Consider the following 26,500-nt stretch of genomic DNA (forward strand, 5'->3'; position numbering starts at 1 on the left):
TGCAGGAAATTGCCTTCAGCAATAGCAGCTATCCCTAAAGCATCATTTCCAGCTCCTGCCACTGGAAGTGGTTCAGTTCCTGTCCTTTGGACCTATGACTGATTCTAACTCAACCTATCTCAGTTGCTGGGGTTGCCTTTGCACCAGCAGACAGTTCCTTTGCACTGGGATTAAATCCTGCCTGGTGGCCCTCTTGAACAAAGATGATGACAGACCTCTGAAAGTGGTATTTTCCAGAAATTCAGACAACCATGGTCTTTCAGAAGATTACAGCAGTAAGAAAAAGGAGGATTTTACAGCCTGATAACAAGGTAAAGAAACTCGAGGGCTGGGGAGTGTGGTTTGGAAGTTAACTTTTCCTGATTTCCCAATGCAGAGCAAGGGGAAATGCTTCTGGTGGTGCAGCTGCTGAGGTGATAGTTACAGACACAGAGACCATGGGCTGGTTTGGGCTGTGGAAGAATGTGACTGTTCCAAGAAAACAAAAAAGTGGAGCAGAAAATATTAGGAGGTCTTCCATTACTTGCCTTTGTTAGGTGAAGAGTTGGAAGGATATCAATATTTGACGTATGACTGTGTCACCTGAACAAAAATCACCTTTAAGTCTGCAGGCCCTGAGGGTTTCTGTGCTGTATCAGTGTGTGACCTGAGTTTCTGATGGGCAGAAGAGAGGTGGCTGCTAATGGTTGTGGCTGACCTCTGAGTTTATGGACAGGTCTGTTTTCCTGGGGTCAGTAAATTTGCTGTGGTGCTTTGAGCCAAGTCAAAGATGTCTGTGCTGTACCATAACATTCTTGGTGCCTCAGCTGATAGACCTGTAGTGTGCAATTAGCTTTAAACTAAGAACAAGAACTGAAGATTTGGGGTTTTGCTTTGTTGGTATGGGTTTGTATTTGAGGGTTCTTATATCTCGTGAAACTCTGTTGTATGTGAAATTCTGTTGTATATCTCTATAAATTCCATTCACTTTTAGGCCAGAATAAGGCTGGATGTTTTGAGAATTCATGTGTCTCCTGGTTCAATATTGATTTAGCTCCAGGCAAGGAAAAGGGGAGGGGAATTGTGAGTGGGAAGGCAGGAGAAAACCACAAAGCTTTGTGAAGAAAAGCACTTAAAAATACAAACAAACAAAATCAAAAGAACACAAACAAAAAACCCCTCACCCTGACCTTCTGCTGATTTCAGGTAATGATGCTTGCTGCATATTCTGAATTCATCTGTTAAAATGTTGTTGTCTCAAAGGGCTATCAGTAAGGAACATTTTTTGAAAAAAAATATTGAGATGGTTGCTTTTGGTATAACAATTTCACAGATTTGACTTCATGGTTAACTACTGTTGTGTGTGATTCAGGGATGAGGAGACTGCTTAGGTCAGGAGTTGTGCTGTGTGAAGGTTTTTGTTTTGTTTTCCCATTTTTGCAAGCAAGGGGAATTGCCCTTACACTCTAATTGCCACCAAGTCTGTAGCAATGGCCACTTTAATGTTGTTCCTGAAAGTAAGGATTGAAGCATATAAAATATCACAATGACCTGAAATATGAAGAGATAGCAGATGTTTTTACCCAATAATATATTTGAGGCAAATAATTTTATTTGATTTTTCCCCATTTATTTCTTTTTATAGTATAGTAAATTGTAGACCAATTTCTTTGTCTGGGACCCTTGCCATATAGGAAGGAGGACCAGGAAAAACACTAATGGTTTTAATGGAGGAAATGCCATTGTTAGGATGAATGGTCAGTGAGGTGCATCAGTGACTCAATCTGCCCAGCTGTCATGATCTTCACAGACAGCTCTGGAGCACTGAAATGTGCTGTACATTCCCCAGGCCTTTCTGAATGACATGCATGAAGCCAGTTGAGCAATGAAAAATGGGTGCTGAGCTGTGCTAAGTTTGTACTGGTGATGTTGAGGACCACACCATGAGGCTTTTGCCAGACTGGTCAAGAGTGATATTTCTGCTTTAAGGAAAATTCAGAGCTGTAAGAGGTTCTTCCCAAACAAGGATAGGAAGTCTATATGTTGATTTTAATGAAATGAAGTTTTACATAGCCTAGAGATGTGGTGAGAGGGGAGAGAGCTGTTCTTTGCTCTCAAGCCATTACAGGCTATTGTAAAAAGACAGAAATAGGTGATTCTTCTTGCCTAGGCAGAATGAAACAAGAAGCTAAGAGCTTCATTTTAATCAGGCTCGGACCTGAAGAGACTCTTAAAATGAGGAAAGAATAATTGGAAGCCACAACCACTGAAGGGCTGTAAGAATAGGTGAAGGGAATGCCAGCCAGAACAGGCTGAAGTACAGGTGGTTCTTGAAACAGGAGCAGAGACCTCTCAAGAGGATTTAGCACATTCTTGCTTTCCTTTATTTTAGCCTCATGGAAATATTTTATTCTTAATTACATTTCATTTTAAATCTCAGAAGTGTCTGAGAGAGATGGGAGTTATTGCTTTATGCATATTTAACACTGTAAAATCTACCACATTACCATTAATATACCAGATTTACCATATACATTGTGGTGATTTGCTTAGCTATATTTAACTACAGAAAAAGACATTCAGTAATTGCCCATGAAAATTCTAATTATGTTCTCAGGAAATGTTCAGACACTGATCTTCCAGGGTGATAGATCTTTGTTAATATGAAACACCAGCAAATTTTAATTTAATTTTGCATGGCAAAATTAGATCTAGCTTCTCAAAAGTGAGCACAGCTATTAGGAATCCGACTTAAAACACTCATGTTTGAAAAATAAAGTCTGTAAGCAATGTGCCATCCATAGACTATAACTGAAAGTCAGACACTGCAAAGGTATAGGAGTGAATCCAGTTACTCACTACTGTCACATTAGTGGTGGAAATACAGACCTACAGTGCAGCTGGAAAAGTGACTTCCTAAGATAATGAGACAATGCCACAGGTTACAAGCTTTTTTTTCCAAGGACAACATCTGCTTTATACCTTCAGGTTTTGGAACAGATATGTCTGAAAGGGCAGCATCTAAGATGCTAAGACAATTTTCCAATGGTGATGTTTTTTTGAGTGTTTGATAAAAAGATTTGTAGACTAGTATTTTTCTCAGTTAATATACCTGAGTGTTGCTAACACTTTTCTCCAGGAGCCTGTTACCTTTCTGATGGATGTGAGCTTTAGTGTTGAACGTGAGCTGTTTTAAAAGAGGAAAGAGTGAAACTGTGTTGCTTTGGTAGGGAGTGGAGAAAGGAGAAATCCTTTGCCCTTTTTGAAAGAGGAAAGAGTGAAACTGTGCTGCTTTGGTAGGGAGTGGAGAAAGGAGAAATCGTTTGCCCTTTCAGCTGAGGGAGGGCTTTGAAGCTGCTGAGCAACACTGCAGCACCACATTGACTCTCTGCTGGGCACTTAGGGCCTTGCAAGGCATCTTTGCAAAGCAGCTGGCTTAAAGCCAAGGCTTGGTCAAAGGAATCTGTCTTCTGGTATTTTTAAGTGATTTATGTCTCAGTCAGGAGCAGGGCAGTTGGGCTGGCTGGTCTCAAAGCCTGGCTGGAGGGTAAGAAATGCTTCTTTTCCTCATGCTAGAGGGCTTCTGCTTTACCAGCAGCTTTGTGGTAGTTGAAGCCAAATTTCACATTGAGGCAGAGCAGCCTTCAAGCCACTAATTTCTTTACTTCACTTTTTTTTTCTAGAGCAGGGACCTGGTGGTCCAGTATGTAAGAGCTCCTGCCCACTAAGACCCAGTGTACTTAGTAATTGAGTTTGGGATTGGTAGGTAGGCTCTGTGTCCAGCCATGGAGAAGCACTAAATTAATTCCTCAGGTCAGCAACTTGCTGTTAGCTTCATGTCTTCTGCCTTTTGGGAATTGCTTTTTCACAATTAAAGCTAGATTTCCTGCTGGAAACCCTTGACACTGTGTGCAGCAGACAGAACTAAACTGCATCTTGTCAGTGAGCTGATATACTAAGAAATCCTCTGTGCAGCTGGCCATGGAGGGGAGTAGGGGTGCCCTCTGCCCACACCCCAGAGGATGAGGAGCCTTGGAAACCACCCCCACCCTTTTCTGCATTCTCAGTGCCCATGAGGCCAGGCTGCAGCCTCAGCAGTGCATGGCTGGCCCACAGCAGACCCTTTATTTCACAGCAAGTCCTTTGGGACTGATGGCAGCTCCCTGGATTCCTGGGTATAACGCCCACTGCCCCAGACAGCAGCACAGCTGCAGGAGGCAGCACAACCAGCCAAGTTCAGGTGAAACCAAGCCAGAAAACATTAAGTGCTGCTGTGTAGATTCACCCATCCACACATCACATATGGTCTAGCTCAGCAGGTAAGTCTGGCCCTCAGATTAAGACATGCTCCTGCCAGACTTGCCCACAGCACAGCAAGATCCTTGACTAAATCTGTCAAACCAAAATATTCCAGGCAAATTTAGTGAGATACAGTGTTTCTTAAAATGATACAACTTGCAAGGTGAATACTGTCATGTAGTGAAGGGGTTGGATTTCATTTTCAGGGTAGTGCCAGTTTCTGATCTGAGATGCCATACTAGCCAGCTTTAGCAGATCCCATGGCACAGAACAAACTGGTTGTACTTTGTATCACAGCTAAGTTTGTTTTACAGAAACTGAGAAAATAGACAGATTGAGCTGACACAGTGAGAACCAGATGTATCAAAATAAAATTTATTCTTAAAATGGCTAGTTTACACATAACAGCAAAGGTTGCATAAGGAAAAGTGCAATTAGTGGAGGAGGCTTATTTCACCTTAGTACTTAACATCTCGCTGCACTGTAAGTAGCTTCACACTCAGGCTATTATACTTCTTAGCCGTGGACAAAAATGTGATTTATTTTTTGATGTTAACACCATTTCAGTATAGCTAAAAAGTGTGCCAGCATTCACACCTGCTGAGCATGTACTGGACAATTTCTCACACAAGTCTTGCATGAAACCCAGATAACATTTAAAGTCTGACAGCTCAGAAAGCTAAATTATAAGCATACAGATACAAAATATATATTAGTTTACTAAACTCTAAAAACAAGCTTATAAAAATGAGGTAAACCAGAACAGTTTTCTATGTGCAAGCCTATATTCAGTCTAGAAAAAACTAGTAACAACCCTGCTCTTTTAAAGACATTAGCTCTCATAAAGTGCAGCTAATTCACTGTCTTCAATATGAAGGACCTTGCCTATGTTACTTGTGAAAAGTCATGGCTGAAGTTGCAATTAGGAGCAAGATACTCAACCATCAGATGCTGTAAGATTAGATCTGGTGATAAGTGGAATCACCTAATGATACTACAGAGTAGGAAATTCAAAATCACTTTCTTTTGTTGCTTAACCCTATTTTTATCATATTAGGGTGGCTTTAAAATTTTTTCAAAGGCACATTTTTTTTTTAACATTGAAAGGCAACGATTTGCCTGCTAAATAAGTAAGATGATGAAGTCAAGGTTACATTTGTTATCAAATGCAAGGCTTCACAAAGACAGTAAGGACAGAGAAGACTTCTTAAAGCAGTGGTCACTTCTACTATTCACTTTGCATCATTTTCTTTAGTCTTCTTTCTATCCCATAGATCTTTCTCTGAGATTTAGAAAAACAGCTTTGGAAAGAAGTAATCAGAACATTGCACATCTCCAAGTTATGTAGCACATACTACCTCTTCCCCTTTTCCCACTTGTCCATTATCCTCTCCAAGTTTCTTAACATGTATTGAAGCCACAAATCTTTGCCATGCACCCCTACCTGCCTTTGCTGCAAGCACATAGAGGGTCACAGCAAGCCTCCTGACAGCAGCTACTGCACTCCTGATAGGTGCAGAAGGAGTTGTGACATTCTGTTTCCACCCCTGTGCACACACATACACTCACACAGTTACCACAGCTTGCTGAGACACCCTTGCCTTCCATACACTTTGCAAGTCTCTCCCCTAGTGACCCAGGAGAGCTGACAGCAGGAAGAAAGCAGCATATACTTGAGATACAGGCAAGCTACTCCTATGGTATGCAACATACACATGAGTTGCACCTTGGTTTTCTTTTCTTCCAAGGATAAAGTTTGGCTAAGAACTTCAGGAGCATAATATGGTTTAACAAGTCCCACAGTCTAATGAACTTGGATTTTTTCGGACAGCAAACAAAACCTGCCAGGTGGCTTCACCATGCAGCATGTGAACCAGAAATCTAGCACTGTTCTGTTGCCAAATGGAAGGATTCTTCCCCAGCAGTCTGGATCACCAATATGGTGATGAATTTTCAATCTGACCCAAGCTCTGCCACTGGGGAAACAGGCCACTGGACAACCTTGGACTGCCCAGCTGATCAGCTTCTCTCTCTTGTCCTCTCCTTGAAGTCTGAAGATCTACATAGCCTTCTTTGGCAGATGGTATCTGAACACCATTAGGCTTCCACTCTGTGTGTACAATTTTGTAATTCTGCCCCTCGTTATTGTCCCAGAAGGTATGTTCTCCACTTTGGTAAGAAATGCAAAACTCTATCTTCTCTTCAGGGGAAATGGCAGAAGGAAAATCAATGGCAAATGAGAAGGTATCATTTTCAGAATCACTGTAAACATTGTTCATGTACACACACTCAACATCTTTGTAGGTCTTCCACGTGTCGAAAGTAATACGAACCTGAACCTTTTTTTCAAAGCTGACATTTTTTACTTTCACAGTGCCTGACAGGACCTTCTCTTGCAGGGTGCAGGTCTCCAGGCAGACCAGGTTCGTCTGCAGACGGTTCCTGAAGTCCAGGTAGTCAGCTGAGGGCTGAGGGAAACCCAGAATCAAGTTTTTCTCCTCGTGGAGTTTTAGGTCAGATGTTATGTCCTCAATGCCTAAGAGGTCAAACGGCAGATCCCACACGGGGGGCTCCTGGAACTCGGAGAAGGTGTGGATCACTGTCAGGGACAGCCCCTTGGAGTCGGCAAACACAACGCGCTTCTTGGCTCGGGCTGCCGAGGGGCTCCAGTCGCTCTTCTGAGCTTCTGAGTCACACTTCACATGAAGGCACGGCCTGAGAGGTTTGATTCTGTTCACAAAGCTGTTTCTTTGGCAGTCCTCAAGGGGGCTGAGAAAGCTCTTCAGTGGTGGAGAATGGGCTATGCAAATTCGCACGGCCATATCCACAGGCATGCTGGAGCTGGGCAAGGGTCTCGGGTCCAAGATCTGTATCATTCTGAATGGAGAAGAAACACAGGATGTCATCATTTATTACATCAGATAAGAAGCTTCTCAAGAATGGTGTTTACTTCATCATTCTCTTAATTATTCATGGCCTCATCTCTGCACAGTTTTAAACAATTGTTTAAACAAAATTTAAACAATTTTAAATCAAAATTGACAGTCCTACCTACAGAACCAGGGTGAAACTAGTCAGTCATTTCTTGCCATTCTAAACTTCTTCAATTCAAATCTACTGTCCTTTCTTTATCCAAACCTCTGAAAAAACAGATTTTAGTGAAAGCTAATTGAACATGTTTTCTTGAAAATACAGAAAAGAACCTTCTAGTAGCGAGTAAAACAGATCCAGTTAGAGTAGAAGAGCTCATCCACTTGAACTTCCCTCTTAGAGGCCTCAAGTGAGGTCCTAAAATTCCAACAAGCCGGATCAGCTGCTTCATCTCTGAGCACAGACAGCACTATATTAAGCAAGTTGCCTATCCCATCAGAGCATCAGATGGGATTCTATATATCTTTATGCAGAACCATCATTCTGTGACTCTGAACAACTGTCAGTTGATCTTTTTAGGAACTTGTTAAAAATACTAAAGCACCTTTAGAAATATTTTTGAGCTGTGAACCCAGGTCTAAGTAATAGAGCTCTTTGCACTGTTAATGTCAACTGCTGAGTGAAGCAGGGTGAAAAAGTGGGAGAAGAGAAGGACATACTATTTTTTCACCTCATTAGGCTTCAAGAATTTACTTTAAAACAACTATTGATAATCCCTAAAGACTATGCTGAAAGTCTACTGCAAGGATTCAATAAGAATACTACAGGTTTTTTTGTAAAGAGTTACAGATGATGGATAGCAAAATTACTGTGCAAGGCCATGGCCCATACAATACCAGATAGCTTGAATATTTCTAAAAAGGGGCTTCAACAATAGAACATCCCTGCTGAGATGGATGCAGTCCTTGCAGGAAATGCAGAGTTTTGTTGAGTCACAGAAAGGCATTTGCTTTGTCACTTAAATAAATGGCTTTCTGCTTCCCAGGGTTCTCACTGGTATTTCAGAGCCCTGCCAAAACTAAAGCAGAAGCTGCACTGGTCTCTTCTTGCTTTTTTTAATTGTGGAGTATTTACCATAATAAGCAGTAGGAGGAAAGTACTCGAAGCAAATTAATCAACTTTTGCTTTGCTTTATTAGGAATAGAACTAAGGCTTCAGAAATACTCTCTCTGCAACTTTGGTGACCCGAGCTTTTGCAGCGTCAGGGAAAAGAAAAGAAAAAAAGAAAAAAAAAAGGGGGGGGGGGGGAACAGAAAAGGAAAAAAGCCCACGGAAATAGCAAACAAGCGCCAAGCATGCAAACCCCACGCCGCCGCCGGAGCAGCTGCCGGGTGCTGGAGGGGCAGCGGGCGCTGCCGGGCGCTCGGGCAGCAGCGGGGGCAGCGCCCGGCGGGAGCCGCGGAGCGCAGCGGGACCCGGGCACCGCCGGCACAGCCGGGCGGGCAGCGGGGCCGGGCGGCGCTTACCTGGTGCGCTGAGTGCTGGGGCCGCCACCGCCGCTCGGGGCCGCGCCCGCCGCTCCACCGCCTTTATGGGGCCGGGCGCGGCCCGCGGCCAAGGGGCGGCCCCGGCCGGGCCGTGAGGGGGGCGCGGCCGCCGCTGCCGGCCGGGGCTGCCGCGTGCCCGGGAACTGCCGGCCGGACGCGCCCCCGGTGCCCTGCCCGTGCCCGCAGCTGCCCCCGCTCCCTCGTGCTCCGGGAAGGGCGGCAGCAGCTGCGGGCACGCAGGGCGGGCAGGGCTGGTGCAGCACGCGGCTGTGCAGGGGACGGGGAGCGGACGGGACCCTCTGTACCCTGCGGCGGGGCGAACACGTGCCCGGCGGCGCTGCTCGGGGCGCTGCTCAAGGACCTTGCCCCGTGGAACCAAACCCGTGTTAAGTTTAGTTAAGTTATAGACTTCTCTGCTCCGTTGGAAAGGAGCTGAGACTCTGAGGTGTAAGGTAATGTTCCCAGGGCCAGAAATCCATCATCCTGGAATCTTAACTGCCTTTGTCGTCAGTGAAAAAGCACTTTTGAACTTTTAGTGTGAATGGCACCGATAGCTTTTCACCACCCACACCTGGTGATCTGTGTGCTATCTGAGGATGACAGGCCTTGCGACATGCCCCACATTTTATCTACTGCCTTTTTCCAAAGGAAAGAGACAAAAACCGCTGGAAGGCAGCCCCCGCAGCATTAGCCATAGCAATACTGTGGCGCTGCTGGTGTCCTGCCTCCCAGAGGCTCCGTGGCAAACAAGCCCATGCAGAGGCTGTGGACAGCCAACCTTCTGCAGGCTGAGTAATCCTACTAAAGAAGGTTCATCACTGAGTTACTACTCTTCAAAGACCATGTCCTGGTTGCTTTCTCCCTGAGTCTTCTGTGGATCCACAGTTCCACTGCCACCTTTTTGCTGCCCAGCTGCCCTTTCCCAAGGGTGGTAGATGACTTGCAGTCAACCTACAAGATGTGATAGGGAGTCTGTGAACTGAGATTTTTCTGAGTTCACAGCTTTTACCAGCAGATGAGACACATACATCTGTATAAGCAGCAGGAAGTCCTATGTTCTACGTGAAGCAAAGGGGGCTTACAGTGATGAACAAACAGTAAAGGATTTTTCTGTTCTTGATTTGTGAGCAAAAGAAATTAAAAGCTCTACTGCTTATGTGTGAGGAGTTATTAGAAGATAGGGTGTGAGCATACCAGATGATGATAAGGACACTTTCACCTTGGATTCAAGCTACATATAAGCAGAGGGAGGAAACAGGAAAGGCTGGAGGCTTCTGCTGACAGATGCATAGCACATGGATCAGTATCTGCCTCTGCACAAATAATGAGAGTATTCATAAGACAGTAACACTTCAGTTTCTTAGTTTTGCCCCTTGGTGACTGAAGTTCCTGCCTTTCGTGACAGTACATGACATTGAGCATTGCCCAGACGAAGCCTGAAGCAGTAACTGGCAATGCAGACAAGGCTTTGCAAGGTCCTGCTCCGTTCCCTGGAGCCACTTACTCAGGACAACCTTCCCTGGTCCTCTACTTCTCAACTTGCATCTCTGCTGCTCACATTGCTCTTCCTCTCCTTTCCCTTCTCTTATCTTTTGGTGACTGCTGGCTCCCTATCAAAGGCAGATGATATTTTCTCGTTGTTTGTCTACAGAAAGTGATAGAAAACAGCATCTGTGTTTTGGAAGCCTTGCTAGTAGCCTTACTAGTAGCAAATGTATTTTTCTTTTGGAGGAACTACAAAGACTTTCAGCCCCAGCCCCCCACCTGCAGTAAGCCAGGCCAAACATACCCATAAGGGTATAAGGGAGGACTGGACACATGGCTGGCACTTACCAAATCTCTTCTATTTACCATTATAAAAAATGAGTAAATAACCCTGGAGTTTGTTTGCCTGTACTACTTGAATCTTTGTCCATGGATCTTCCCCCAGACACAGCTTAGCTGGGCTGCTGTGTTATCAGGGATCACGTGCAGCAGCTGGGGCTGCTCTGTCCCACTATCTGCAGACACTAAATAAGAGCTGCTTGATTCCTGTAAAAAAGGAGTTGCCTCAAGGCTTTCCCACACATATTTCTGTTGCTATGTAGTAGCTCACTGCCCTGTTGGTGCTATAAAATATTTTGCTCTTGCTGTGTAAAATACCTGTTTTACCCAACTTGGAAAACATCTTGAAAGATTGTTTAAAGTGATAATGTTTAGCAAAAAGCCAGTAGTGAGATCCAGAGCCTTTCACAGACAGATCATTGCCCAAGTCAGTAAATACAGACTGGATACGGTAACTTTGTGCCTAATTGGTAATCTGGAGCACATTCATGGCCGTGGACTTGTGTCCCAGTTCCTGGTCGCCAATACAAGCAGAGAGCATTGTGCAGAGCCAGGGTAACTCTTTCCTCACCCAGGGAGGTGTCCCTGCATTGAGGCAAACTGACAGGGTTATCTGAGTTAGCACACCAGTTTGTCCTGTCAGTGATGGTTCCCTAGCTGTGCTTTTTATAGAGGACTCAGGTTTCCAGATACTTTGGTTTGGCATTTTAAAATGTAGATCTGTCTGTCTTACCAATTTCAAATAGTGCTGCTAAAATGGGAGCACCGGAGGAAAAAACCTACTGTCTTACTGTGCATTTGACAGCACTCTGTGGCATATCAGCTTTTCTGACATTTGTAGGAGCACAATGGCAGAAATATGTAACTGGAAAAAGCACAGCTGATTATAAAATCAAGCCCCATCACAGGGGGCTGTACCTTCAACCACTTCGGTAAGAAGGAAACCCAAATCGATCACCCAGACTAGTTCTCTGTCTTTTCCTGAAAAAGTGGCACATCAGATCTAAAAAGTTAATTGCAACATATTAGCTATCGAAAACACAATTTTATCATAGCTACCACAGTTTCACTAAACATTAAATGTATGTTTTTAAAAACACTTTGCAGCCTAGATGGTCCAGATGCAATGGAAGGCACAGGCTCGCTTTCAAGGAGTTCATTGAGGTTGCTCAGTGACAAACTGGCAATTGGGTTCACGCTGTTCTGTTCAAAGACAAATATATGGTATTAGCTCCATAGTGAATGCTTTTATATGCAGATGGTCCTCCGGGTCTTGCCATTCTTCAACTCACCTGAACTACCCACGACCTTTCAATCAGCAGTTCTAGGAACAGATAATGAGTGATTGTGCCTTCCTGTCAGCTATCACACTGCAATGGGCTGCTCTGGTAATCTCTTTGCTGGCTCTTGTCATTTTATGAGAATGAAAGAATTGCTTTTTTTCAGCCTCTGTTCTGAGACTGAGTAATTAAGCAAGGATTTTGTGTTTACTCTGATTTTATTACTTTCAGGTCGCTCTGCTTCTTTGCTATCCTCCCCCACAACTTCGGGAGGGAAGAAAGGAAATACATTGCAGTGGAGGATATAGAAAGAGTAGAGGAGCTATTAGCATTTAATTAAAGGCTTTTGAAGCAAAGATAGGCAAATATTTCCTCAGAGCAAAGTAAAGTCATGACGGCATTTATAGGTAAAAAAGTCCAGAGAGAAAAACATAAGTCCATTTCACTTGCATAGTACCTCTTGAGAAATCCCTGCTGTTTGCAAGGGAGAGCAATGCTAGCTTAATGCAGTTACAGTATGCAATTGAGCAGGGGAGGTTTTGATTTGGTTTTGGGCTTGAAGCTAAAACAAATTGCTAGGCCAGTGGCACTACACTGGTGTCATTAGAAAACAGAGTATGTCCACCTTATTGGCTGGCACGTTCCTGCAGCATCACACAACACCTGTGAAAGGGACAGAGCTTTAATGACTTTAAAGAACACCTGTGGTAATAGGGACAATTCTGTCACACAAGCTTAACAGCAGCATTTTTTTCCCTTGTTTTGAGCTCTTCTGTTCAATATTTGTTCTCTGCTACTAAGACCAATCTTTGTAAAGTGTATAATCTATGAAGTTGGGTTTCAGTTTTCTATGAATATGACTATGAGGCAAATAGTGATTTTTCAGATACATAGCGAGTTACTTGAGCCTGTAAGACTTTGAAAATTTAAAATTACTTTTAATGGTTTATCTGATGAAATACAGTAGGCAGAAGTTTTATTAAATCTTAATAGAAGGCTATATTCTTTACTTGCTTCTCAGAATCCTTTGGTGAACTTTGAAAATTACTAATGGTTGCAAATATATACCAAGGAAACTAATCCTGGGAAACTCTGTTATTGTTGTAGGAATTTCTTCAGCACTGGTACAGTCCATACAAGGAAGAAACAAATTTTTATTAGCCCATTTCTCATGATTGGTGGGAGGGCATGGTGTCAATTAGATCCAACATGCTACAGCTGTTGGGAAGCACTCACTGAAATACCTGTAAATTGTAATTTAAGTAAGAAAGTGTAAGTAATTACCTTGTAATCACTTCCTAATAGGCAAATCAGAGAAAGTCTGGGAAAAATATTGCACTGCCTCACTGCAATACTGCCACATCCCCTAGAGAGCAGGGTAAGCAACGTGCAGACAAATGTTCATGCAAAAATGGATGGGGTTTTTGTTTTCTTACAGCAACAGGACATGGGTCTAATTCTTTGGGCATTCACAGGGGTTCTAGCTCTCATTTTATATCAGTCAATAGTGCAAGTTCTTGCCACTCCCGGAAATCTCTAAGGTTAAATTCAAAGACATTTAAATTCCTTGTAACTGAAAACTTTGGACTGAATTAAAAACTAGAAATTGATTTTAAATGTCTAATCTTGTTAAAGCTGATTAATGATAAATTAATCAATTGTAGATGAGTCATCACTTTGAAAATGTATAGTGGCAGAGAAGTGCATTGCTTTCTGAAAAAAAGTGACATATGAAAACAAGAAAACATGTCTCAGGCTGCTCAAATGTTTAATGTCATGTGATTATATCAAATTCAGGATATTTTCAGCAAAATTCCTTAAACGGATTTTATGCAAAATGCAGTCTTTTAGAAGTCTTTGCTAGTATGTCATAAGATGAAATAAAGCCAATGCCACATTATTTATTAATTGCTGTGATGTAGAGTGAAAAAGGAAAGAAAACCAAAAGAAGGAAGAGCATAAATGTAGGTATTCATTCATGGAATAACCTGAACTTTCCATGAAGCATCTTACAAGAGTGCAGAAAACAAAACATGTACGTATATTTTATACATGAGTATAAATCTGGCTTATAAGTGCAGACCAGATTCGCTTTTGAGAATGCACAAGCTGTCCTAGATGTCTAAAATAAATGCAGGATTTCAATACTACAACATTCTTTTTCTCCATTTTTTATGTTTTTTTTTTAACCACACACCTAAGATGGTGAACCTTGATAACCTGTGGCCAAACATTTTATAAATATAAATCATGTTGCTGTGTATAGATAATCAGTGTCTATTCTCTCTTTTTTTCTCCTAGGCCCAAATAAAGAATTACCTCTGCTGATGAATAGTCTTTTCCAAAGAAAACAGTAAGTGAAATGCTGCTTTGTGCAATTTGGTTTATGCTTAATGTTGTGTGAAGAAGCAAATGTTGGTTCAGCAGACGCTTCCATCAGCTATGTGGGCAGTGTTCTGGTCCTTTGCAATCTCTCAAGGAAAAATGTGATTTTTTTAATGCACATGTGTACAATTCCCTGCAGACTTGCAGGAGCCATGTCATTATTCAATATGATTACCATTCCCATAAAATTTATATTGACTAAAACCTTCATCCTGAATAAGCATTGCTATATCTGACAGCAGCCCAACTGAGAGCTGCAAGATGTTCACACAGAGTGTTTAGAAGCCCTTGAAGGGTCTGAGTAACACTCCTTCTCTCATTCTGCCACCCAAGAGACATGATCCATTTCTCTATTTTAGGTTTTCTTACAGTTTTCTTACAAGGTCCTTCTTGTCTTGTGTATCACAAGGGAAGAATGGGGCTTGGAAATCAGTACAGTGAAATTCTGTGCCAAGTTTTTCTTGGATTTTCTGCACAGGGAAAAAACTCCCCTATGGCATACTAAGAGATGAATGAATGAATCTTTTCTCTTCTAGATTTAGTTTAATTTCTAACCACTTCAGACTAAAAATTTGAGTTTCCCAGGATCTGACCCAGTTATGCCTCTTAGGGCGCAGCATACATATGTATATGAATGTATATTTCCCCAGTTTCATGGGGGTCAAATTTCATGCAGACATTCACTTCATTTTTAGATTTGCTGGAAAGAATGAAGCTCTTCAATCCAAGTGCTGTAACATCATCAGTCCTCTTTCATCCTGCAGTGGAAGGGGAACTAGTTATGGTCCTGAGCATAGAAAGATTGTGGCCTAAATAACATATTTGCAATAAATTGGTTTCTTTGGGTTATTCTTAGATGCTGCTTCCCAGAACACAGATGGTTTACTGTCAAAATGTGCTACTCCATATATGCAATAATGCTTACAGTAAGTTTTGCAAGATTTAAAATGGCTTTAATCAGTGAGAATAATCTTGCATGCTTCTCTGGAGAATTGCAATCACAAGAATAGTGGAGGTTGCACGAGGCCTTTTGAGGTCACATAATCCAGTCTCCTCCTCAAAGCAGGAATAGCTTCAAAGTTAGATCTGTCTGCTCAGATTGCTCCTCCAGCTGAGCTTTTAATGACTTCAAGGATGCAGCCTCTCTAGACAACCTATGCCAGTGCTAACAACTCAATTATTTTTTTCTGTTTATCTGTCTGGAATTCCTTTTCTGCAACATGTGACTGCTCCCTCTTTTCCTTTTGCTGTGCTTCTCAAGGGAAAGTCTGGCTCCATCTTCTCTTGATTTCCTCTCAGTTCTGGGAGGCTGCAGTCTGAGCCACTCTAACTTAGCTCTTCTTTTGCAAGCTAAGCAAAGTCAGCTCCCTCAGTCTCAGCCTCTGCAGCACATTCCAGGCCACTAACCATGCTGGTGACCTTCCACTGCTCTTAGTCCAAGCCTAATGCTCAAATACAAACTTACCCCCCCTACATCCTTCCTGGCTAGCTCTTTTATTCACGTTGGCACTGGGATGGACTTAGTTCATTGAGCAAAACACAGCTCATGCCCTAAGTTCATCTACCCTTCACTCTGCTGCAAAGGCATGGATCTCCCCTTGGTGGCACTGACATGCACTTCCTAGCCATAATGTACCCTTTAAGGGTATGAGGATTGAGGGCTTCCATCTGAAGAGAAATCACTGAGTGTCTTGGGGGAAAAGGAATTCTGGTTTTATTCCCAGACTAGGTGAAAACAAAAAGCTTGTCTTAACCCAGAGGTAGTTAGAAATTTTTCTTTTTAATGAAGTTCTGATGTTTAAAGAAATAAATATCCAAATAAATATCCAGAGTGCTTCTTGGAAACATAACATTTAAAAAACAAAGCTCAACAAAGACAACCTTTCTCTTTGCCTTTGGCAAAGATTTCTATCAAGGATCCCTCCGTGGAGAAGGAGATGGGACACAAAATAACACATGGCATTGGTGGCATGGCATTCATGTCCTTCTCCTAGGTTAGGACAACCTATCCTGAAGTACTTGATCCTTTTTTATACACCCATATATTTCTCTGCAGTATATTTATGCATGCAAAGATGCATAGCTCTAACAGGAGAAGCTCAGAGAGATGGAGTCCAGCCAAAGCAGTTTTCAGCCTATTCATAGGACAGGAGCTGGCTGTCACCAAGCCAGGGCCTGGCCATATCAACTGGCTATTATGGGAGAGGAAGTTGTGGTTCTGTCCTTTGGGAGCAAGTGGGGGAATAGAGGGAAGTAAAATATTTACACAATAACTCTTTTTCCATCCCCTTTAAATTACTAACTTTTTTCATTTCTCTCTACCCCAAAAGAAAAAGAAGTTGCTCCCTTGGTACCTTTTTTTCTCAAGGCAGTAATAAAGACAGTGAGCATGAAAGAAAATAAACTGTAGTTCTGTATAAACAGGTAGCACAGAAATTATGCATTGATTTTATTACTGCTGTCATATATTACACATTTGGCTTCTCAAGAAAATAACCATATTCATAATTTATACAGTCTGCGTTTGAATATCCCACAAAGAAGGAATTAAGGAGAAACTTCTCTGCTAGTCATAGCACAACAATGTTGAAAGCAGGATGGGGTGTTGGTCATTGGAATGTCTCTGTTTTAGAAATTAAACCCTATTATCAGGGCTGCTAGTTTCAAAATCAGGTTAGGCATGCCCTGCAGGTATAATACCAGAAAATAAAACAGAATACCTAGCCCTTTTATGTAACACAGTGTAAGTACAGATAGAGGAAGAGAAGTGATGATTCATTATCTGTTCATCCAAAAACCAAGAATGCTGATTCACATACTACATCCTAAAGCTCCACAAGTCTAAACGTATTCTTGACTATTGTCAAATCACCTTTCTAGATACTGTGCAAAGGAGATGGGCTATGCTTTCTGTCACTGACCTTGCTCTAAATCAAAAGGTTTAGATCAGCCTTAGAGTCAGTCACATTTAATGTCTCTTTTGGTATATCCTACTTCTACCATCCCTTGTTATAAGTTTTGCAAGTGATATAGTACTTGTTTTGTCCTCTATATTTTCAAACAGCATATGGAACTTTAAAAACATGTAATATAGTTGATAGTACACTACAGCTTTTTATTCCAGGCTTATGTTTGTGCTCTGTTTTATATGATAACCATATACAAAAATAAAGGCAAATTAATCCTTCTTGCAGGAAAAAGTAATTCTGTTCAAGACAGGGAGCTTCCTGGACTCTGACATTTATGGTTTTAACTTTTACATCAGTTTGCTGAAGCTAGCAAAATGTTCTTTCTACCATTTTTATCAAAAGAAGACATTCATCTCTATTTCATTTTAACTGTATAAACTATGAAAGTTGGATGCAAAGTTGATAAAAAACAGCTGTTCCTAATGAAACTGCATGAGACCTACTCCAGTGTAAGCACATCAGACTGGTGTGAAGTATGAATAACATCTACCATGTCAATATAAAAAGTCCCTGCCCTGATTCTCTGGCTAATGATACCTTCTCAGCGAAGTCAATAGAGATACAATCTCTTGCTTTCGTGGGTCTTTGAGGTCCTCTGTTCTCAGGCTCATTTCTATTCTTTATCCATATGAATTTGAAAGAGTAATTATACTCCTGAAGATCTTTCCCTGAGCAATGTTACCGCACACAGTGTGTAACCCTTACAATGCAGCTAATAACAAAGGTGGGAACCCCCACCTGAAACTCCTGCCAGGCTTTTCTTGATGGGGCAATATGGTGCTTAGAAACACATTCAGTGGGGTGTGTTCCAAGCTCGGGGACAATTACACTTTCACTGTGCATCATTCCCGCAGCCACAGTAGTTTGCAGAAATTTAACAGAGCATGGGGTTCCTTTGAATCTGTGGGTTTCTGTACTTCAGTATGCTATAAACAGGTCAAATGGCAAAAACCAACTCAAGTCTGCTGCAATGCTGAAAAGAAATGCCATGAAAAGCTTACAGTTTTATGAAGTGTTGCCTAACATTTATTTCATCTGTCTATATTGTCTGTTTATGGGAGAAGGAGTGGTTCAGCAGACCAGATGAGCACACCTTCTTTCCCTGCAGATTCATACTGGTGTAAGTTTAACACTGGAACGATGATGTTCCCATGCCTTATCAAAAGAGTTAGATAGTCAAAGATTTGAATTAGAGCAAGAATTTATAGCAGGAAGGAAACATGACTTACAGACAAACCAGACACTCCAACAACCTGTAGCCAAAGTAGCATAGAACTCTGAGGTACTGCTATGTCACACGATATTTTAACTACTACCAACATGTATTGTGGCTCCACTGTTGACATATAGTATCAAATCTAATTCCTTCCAAATCTAATTCCACTGTTCTTCCTTTCTAAGTCTTTTGAGTAGATGAGTTCAATTTCCCACTGAGACTTCACTCCTGCAGATAATTGACTACTCAACCACCTTAAATTTGCTGTTGGTAGCCAGGCTCAGAGGACTGATGATAGGATGGCTGATGCAAAAAGCGTGTGCATGGATTTATAGTGGGTGAGAGAGATAAAAGCATACATCCTGAGAAAATGCTTAGCTTGCTTGCTCTTTTTTAATCTGAAAAACAGGGCACTGATTTCCTGCCAGGGGACACTTTTGAATAGGAATATCTGGAATTGCCTACTAAATTTGGTTTAACTTGGAGTAGGCGGCAGAGAGCAGCAGAAAGTCATGATGGAAAAAAAAATGGGTGTCAGGAAAAAAATTGGCCTAGAGGCTCTGTATCTAGAGGCTTTCTTGTGTCTCTAAGTAGATGCTATGACAGAGGCCTATTTTTATGGGGTCATGCATTATCTTCAAAGGGGACCCAGAAGGGAGTGCTGCCAGTTCATGACAGTCCTTTTCTTCTATCACAAATGTCATCATTTAAAAGCAGTATGTGCTAAGAAAGACCCAAGCAAAAATAATTTAGATACATTGTCTAAATATGAAGGGAAATTTTAAGCCTTCATAAATTCTGTATATTCACTGCAGGTAAGTGTTTTGTAGGCAAATTTGAGTTTATCTGAACATCATTACTCTGACAGAAAATCAGTCTTGCATGTTACTTAAAAAAAAAAAAAAAAACCCCAAAATCTTTTAGTGTCTTTCAGCAGTGCTAAGCACAAGGTCTCCAATTCAGAGGAGATGCTGGCCACTGCCCTCCCTTTGCTCTGTTTCCTTCACCTTGTGCCTCAATTGATGCAGTACAAAATTAAGAAAAGGTGACAGCTAAAATGACACGTGACCTTTTAAGAAGCACGTTTTCCTGACACCCAGTTTTTCCTCCTACCTCTTTTTTTTCATCCCTGCAGTTAGAGGAGCTATGCTAGTCACGAGTGTCTATCAGCTCTGTGTGCCAGTCCTGGGGCTGGGCTCACATATCTGCACAACAAACTCTCCTCAGTGGAAAATTCATCCCTGGACTGGGGCAAAGCAAGTTACTGGAGGGAATGTAACAGGGACTCAGTGTGTCATTCTTGCCCAGAGGACTCAAGGGGCAGGGATCAGATTCATCCTTGCCTCCTCCCACTTGTAGCTGACAGAAAACAATTGATTGTCGGTCAATTGACAGTCAATAATTGATTCAGTGAATCTTTCTAAGAAATTTAGGGTCATGTCAGGTGTTTGCTGAAGACAGAGCAGGGCTTGAGATGAACTCCTTTGTCCTGAAAAATGGCTAAGAGCAGTCTTGTTCTCAGTTGCAGCTGAGGCAGCTTCCAAGGTGCACAGCCTGTGAGCTCCAAGTGATCCCTCACAGAACCAGTGAATTTGTCTAACCATATGCTAACACAACAGGTGCAAAAACAAGGTTAGTGTGTCAGTGGGTCTGCTGCCAACACGTGCCAATTTGGTAGCACAAATGCACAACTATTCACATTTATCTTAAAGGAAAGGCTCTGCACCTTATGCAGAAGCAATTTAAAACTAGGAGAGTGTTAGTTTCACATAGATAAACTTGGAGGACTGACATAAGATAATAAAAGGTACACAGCAAAGGGAAAGAACATTCAAATAAATCCCTGCAGGTCACTGTGGCCTGCTTTGAGTTCCTTCCAAATTTAGCCTGGAGGGTCCATGCCCATGTGAAGTTGTTTTTGTACACAGCACAACAAAACTGGTCCAAGCTGAGCTTCAAACAGAAAAACAAATTCCACTATCTCTTTCATATTTTTCCTTCTTAAATACTTGATAACTTAAAACCTTCCAATAGCTGACAGAAAATTTGCTAGTTAAGAAGTTGTTTAGAGATCCCTGAGTTGAAAGACAGAATGTGAAGTGAACACCAATCAAGGTACCAAGGAACTATGGAAGATCTTCTCTGGGACTTGTCCCTGGAAAGGCTGTTACTGTTTGGGGCTTTTTTTGTAAACATACTTTTTCCTACAAGAGAAGGAATAAAATTTTTCCTATGAAGAAGCCACAAAGAGCAGATAATTGTCAGTCACTGGTGAAAATATTTCCCTCTCACCTCCCAAATATCAAAAAATTCTTAGACTTTTTAATATGGAAATTTTTTTATTGTTTGGGGTTCTTGGTTAACATTTATGTAAATAGTTCCATTTAGTAATTTTAAGTGCTGTGGTGTTTTGCAAAAGAACAGGGTACAAAATATCCTGTGTGCAGAATTATAATTTAATTTGTTAGCCATGTTTCTAATTCAGTTTTTAGCATAACAGAAATACCATTTTGGCCTAAAAAATCAAGGTCTTTTACTGATTTTAAATTTCTGGTTTGAAACTTTTTGACACATAATTCACATTATGTTTATGGTGGTTTCTCTTCATTTAACTTATTTTTCCCTAAACAATGGACAGAAGGCAGGGTTTCCAAATGGCACCATGTTCTAAGATTTATCAGGGTGCTTGGCATCAGAATTAAAAAGACCATCAGACTTTGCCATTACTCACAGTAACCACATGCCCAGCTGCTTTATACAATTCCTCCCAATTATAACCCCACAGAGGCCTATATTAAGCCTTGTCACAGTTTGAATTTGGAACTCCTGTCCAAAGAGTATAATGTCACCTAAGCCTTCACATTTGTGCTGGGAACAGCTAGAGCAGAAGCAGGGGTTTAAACTAGGACACTGGCAGTGTGCCTGTAAAAAAAAAAACCAAACTGCCAATAAATCTTCTGTCCAAAGTATTTGGACAAAGTGTAACTTAGAAATTAAAAAGAATCAGTAACCAGGCAATTTCAAAATACAAACACACAATCTTGGATTCCTTGTTTCCTTGTCAAGAAAAAGTATATTTCCAAAGTAAGTCAGTAACTAAAGGTTAAATCTGATTCCTTAGGCTGCTTTCCTAAAGGAGGAGCTTCAGTGCTGTGCCAAGCTGACTTCTATCCATACATACAGATATCAATCTTGAGCAACTCTGTGAGCTTGGCCTGTGTGGGAACATAGCTTGAATTTCATCCCTCCTGATCAGACTAATAATAATAGCAAGGCTATGACTACTTCATTCTGCCAACAGAACTATTTAGGTGGTTTAGTATCACTTTGCAGAACATCTGCTTTTACTTCACCCCTTTTTCATTTTTAAATTAACTCTTATCACACCTACAGTGAACTCTTCTACCATCCCAACTGGGTAGTTACCTCCATAAAAAAGACAAGGTAGCTGTACAAATGCTGCTTTGCAAGAAGGGCAAAGTGGTGCACACTCCACACAGCAGCGTTGCACTCCCTGCCCATCCTCCACCCATCCTGCTGCCTCTCAAGCCCCTTGCAGCCTGCAGCCTTCGTGGCCCTGTGCAGTGGAAGGGCCAGCTCACAGCATGTCTTAACCCAAGCTTCCAAGTCAGCAGCTGCTGGACAAGGATGTTGCTTTAGAGAGTGGTCTCAGGGTGGCCATTAATGCATCATTTAGATATAACCACTATGGTTTCCCATAGCTTTTTTGAACAATGTAAAGTAGCATGAATACTTGTTTCATTTCTTATTATACTGAAGCATAATGTTCTGATTTCTGGTTCTTCTCTTCAGGGATTTATTAAATATTCCTTTTAAGAATGTTATGAGCTCAGCATCAAAGTACATTATAAATCTGTCCAGAAATAAATAACACGGTGCTGGGGAATGTTAGCTAAGGGAATCTATGGTAGATTTATTTCTTTCTCTCCCACTCTTCTGCCAGTGCAGAGGCAAAGCTTTCAGATTCTTTTCCTATCCCAAAGGGACTGGCAGTTGACCAGCTTAATTATCAAAGCTCTCTATGTAAGTCAATATGACTACTTGCCAAATATTCCAATATTTTGCTAGACAGAACTAGGCCATGTGGGAAAAAAAAAAAACTAATTCAGTTCTTAGCCAAGGTGGGCTACACCTACAGGACTCTGTGAGACCTCTGCTAAAAGCAGACCAGTTCTCCCTCAGAATATGGTGTTACTGTGCTGTTAGATGCAAAAAACAGTTTCTACTTTACACTCCCTATAAGGTAAATCCAACTTCTCAGAACTTCCCTCTCTCTCTGTTACCTGAGTAAATGCCAAGTGAGAATTGCTCAGAAAAGTACAATTTTATTTTATTCCGAGTTTGTTTTGCTAAAAGCTCTTTTGGCTAAATTGGAGGATTCCCAATACCTCCTGATGTTTCCTTACTGTAGTTTTTCTGTCTTGAACAAAATTAACACAGGCATGTATCAGTAGTTGTGGTAAATCTGCGCTGTGGCTTCTCAGATTTTTGCTATAGCACAGACTGCTTTTGGATCTCTCCATGTAGCCATAAAAAGGGAAACTGATATTCTTAATAGCATTATCAAATACTGTTACAGTGTAAGGTCCTGAATGGAGAAGAAAACCCCTGAGCCATTTGTGCATGTGCTCTTATCAGTTCTACAGTGTTCTGCTCCCTTCTGAATGCACAGCAGACTTTGCTGGTTGTGTCAAACTGACTCAAATGATAATTTGTTTGCCTACTATTTAGGATCCCCAGTAACTAGCATGCATTCCATATATTTTTTCCAGGAATACCATTTATCTTAGATCAAATACAAATTAGGCCAACTTGTATCCAATGTTTATCTGTTGCAGAGAACTTCTGTTTACAAGCTAAGAAGGTCACAAGAACATCTGGGTCCTGTCATCTAGATTACAAGGGCTATTCTGGCCCACACTGAATAGTTTCCATGCAAGGACAGTATTGAGGAATATAGCAGTAGCTCTGCTCCATGAACTGTCCAGACAGCAGAGAAAGGATCATCAGTAAAATTCTTTCTGAAGAAAACCAGTTGGTAACCCAATGTGAAAAATGCTATTTCACTGTTAGATGTCTGTGGGACCTTGATTTGTGTGCACACATATTGTGTGCAGAGATAACACTTTCAATGTCTTTAAGGTTTTAAGATCTCCACACCAGTCTAACCTTCCATTCAGCTGTTCTGTTTCCAGTCTTGAAGTTGTTCAAGTTGTGAGACAGATCTGGAAGTAAAATAGGCTTCCATTGGGTATTTTCTGGGGAAGTGAGGTAGGAGACTCAGTTAAGTATTTCTCATCTTGAAGACCAAAGGGCCTGACCAGATGAGGCAAAGAATTGAAAAGGAAAGAGAGAAGGATGACCATTCATGTTCCTGGAACCGTTCCAGAGAGATAGAACATAAGATATATTAAGTAACCTTGCTGTTGAAATGAAATATTGTGTAACTTCACCTTTTAGCAGCAATAGTTAGCATTTGTGTAATCATGCAAAGTAAAAATTACCTACTTTTTAATTATAAAGAAATGTATTCAGTAACTCTAAAATATAAAAAGGAAAACTTTAAAATGTACTTCCCAGATAGCTAAAATCTTCATTACATAGCATTACCCTATACACTAAAATTATTGCCATTTAAAGAGGAATTTATCAGGTATTAGGGATTGGCTGTATTGGCCAAGTACACAGTGCTCTGCTAAATAATCACATTCCCGGATGAAATTTAGCACCATTTACTATTTTGAGGCAGTCAGATTACATCACTGTGTACCCATGATCCTGAGAGTCACTATAAGGCAACATTTCAACAATCAAGGCATGTTTGATAAAAGAAGAAAATTAGTAATTTTCTAAATTTAATGGAAAAATTATCTTCCATGGATAAACAAAGACATAAGTTACTGCTATAAGGCTTCATATAAACTATATAGAAGAAATCTCAGTTGCTTATAATAATTAGAGATTTTAAAAAGTAGATTACAGAAATAATCCTAGAATAAACTGCCTAAATAAAGTGCTTAAAACTTTCTCTCTCTTGCTAAAGGCTTTTAACTTATTTTTGCAATTTAATTTGCTTTCAACACTGTTCAAGTATATAGTTGTTTTAGAACTTTCTGATTACTCAATTTTTTCTAACTTTTGTTAGACTCAAGCCTTCAATAAATTTAAGGTGTAACCAGCAGTTTTGCTGCTTTTTTTGATCTCAGAGATCTGATAAAGGGATTCTGTCTTCAACTGACTCAGGGAACAAATAAATGAAATATACATCCCTTAAGTGAGGATTAGCCCCTTATTTGTAGAGTGGCTGTCTAGTCTGCATTCAGGTAGGAAGGCAAATATCTTTATCTGGTAAATATCTGAGTATTATGACATTTTTCTGTTAAAGACAAAAATATCTTTGGATGAAGATTTTAAACCTTGCTTGCAGGAACATAAGAATTGTCTTAATGGAGCACTTTTTTCCTCAAAGAATATCCCTCACAAAATATACTCTACCATTTCTGAGACATTACTGGTTACGATGAATTTTAAGGTGTGGGAAAAATCTTCCCAAAGGAGAAGTTTCTAGCTGTACTGCTGGTTTAGCTCTGTGATAATTTATGCTTAGTAGGACATATACATAACTGTGTTCACTTCTCAAAATCCTCCTTTTAAAAATAAAAAATTGTATTCATTTTTATAGGCTTTTACTGAAGATTACTGACCATTAGAGTGTGACACCAACAACCATTTGAACGTTTCGTACTTTCTGTCATGAAGTTAAAAATCTGCATGTATTGTTCACAGTAAGTCTTAGGATTTTAATGGTTTAATGTCTGATTTCAATATCACTGTAATGACATTCCTTCTTTTCATCAAAATTCCTCTTCTGAATCACTGCCATGGACTACTTTTCAGCAGGAGCCTTCCATTATAAATACTGAAGTTCACTGGATTTGACAATTATTACTTCATGGTGAAACTGTAAAAACTTCTTAAACTAAGTAACTTTTCCTTAGGCTGAAGTCAAGAATATCTTGTTCATTCTCCTATTTTTTCCCTGGACTGTGGAACTAGCTGTTCCAAGAAGCCATCATTCAAATTGTTGAGAAATTGCCTCTCAAAGATCTGGCCTGAAATAACAACTTGACAATCTATGTGCAACTATTTGGAGTGGTACACTATTACTTCCTTAAAAAAACATTACATTTAGTTTCTTCTTTGCTTTCCTTCACACTGCCTGCTCTGGATGGTATTTACATACTATAGGCAACCAATTCAGGTATCCAAATTAAAAGTATAGGCTTCTTATGCCATCAGTGGAAAGAGGAACAGTGCTTCAGAGGGCAATTAAGAGTAAAACACTGAGAAATCTGCCTGCTTTGTTAATTTATTGGAGGACCTGGGCACTTCTGTTAAAGGCCTGGGGCAGATTGTGAAGTTGTCTGAACCTCCACAGAGCCTTTTATATTTTTTTTGCTTTTAATTGGGACAGAAAACAACTACCAAAATTTGTTAATAAAATGTCACTTGAATTGCCATTTAAATGCATGGAGAGTCTCTTGTTACTTGTTGGTTGCTCCTTCTAAATATTCTCCCTTCGGATGATTTTTCAAGAGAATTGCTCTTTCCCTATTACTGTCTCAGTCAGTTCTACACAGATTTTAACCTAATTAGCCCACTATTTTTTTTTTCTTTTGACTGGCTCCAGAAAAAATTAATTTCATGGCTGGACAGATATTCTGGTTTGCCTTCAATTGCTTTCAGCATGTTCATATTATTATCCCTATTTGAGGTACAGATGAATCTGTTTTGCTGGCATCCCCAGTCAATGTTGATCTTTGGCCCTACTGCTCCTCTGCTGCTTGTGGTTTCTTCCCAATAAAAAAATCACAACTTCCCAGGCCTCTGCCATGTTCTCATGCTGGCACCCTGTGTAGTTCTGCTTTGCACGCAAGGAGCCTACGCTTTTAAAAAAGCTCTCTGTCACCCCAGAATGTTCCAGGCACTACAGAAAAACAAACAAGAGCTCCATTTAAGCCCTCTAGACATGTTTCTGTCCAGCAGTTTTTGACTGGAAGAATTTTAAACAAATCACGGGCATCCTGTACCAAAGGTTTCTTTTTTCTG

At 40.9% G+C, this 26,500-nt stretch overlaps 1 protein-coding gene and 1 long non-coding RNA gene across 2 annotated transcripts; one reads left to right on the top strand and one right to left on the bottom strand.

Moving 5' to 3' along the window:
• Positions 1-225: 225 nt before the first annotated feature.
• LOC131561215 (uncharacterized) lies at positions 226-25,143 on the top strand. Its single transcript, XR_009275053.1, has 4 exons — positions 226-311; positions 13,106-13,178; positions 14,102-14,153; positions 25,074-25,143. It is a non-coding gene; the product is annotated as an uncharacterized LOC131561215 (long non-coding RNA).
• On the bottom strand, positions 4,631-8,768 carry PPP1R3C (protein phosphatase 1 regulatory subunit 3C). Its single transcript, XM_058810428.1, has 2 exons — positions 8,676-8,768; positions 4,631-7,155 (listed from the first exon to the last, which is right to left on the bottom strand). Exon 2 carries the CDS (start codon positions 7,152-7,154, stop codon positions 6,210-6,212), a length of 945 nt encoding a protein of 314 aa, XP_058666411.1. The 5' UTR covers position 7,155; positions 8,676-8,768; the 3' UTR covers positions 4,631-6,209.
• Positions 25,144-26,500: the final 1,357 nt, after the last annotated feature.

This window comes from Ammospiza caudacuta, chromosome 9 (genome assembly GCF_027887145.1).
Source record: "Ammospiza caudacuta isolate bAmmCau1 chromosome 9, bAmmCau1.pri, whole genome shotgun sequence".
NCBI lineage: Eukaryota > Metazoa > Chordata > Aves > Passeriformes > Passerellidae > Ammospiza > Ammospiza caudacuta.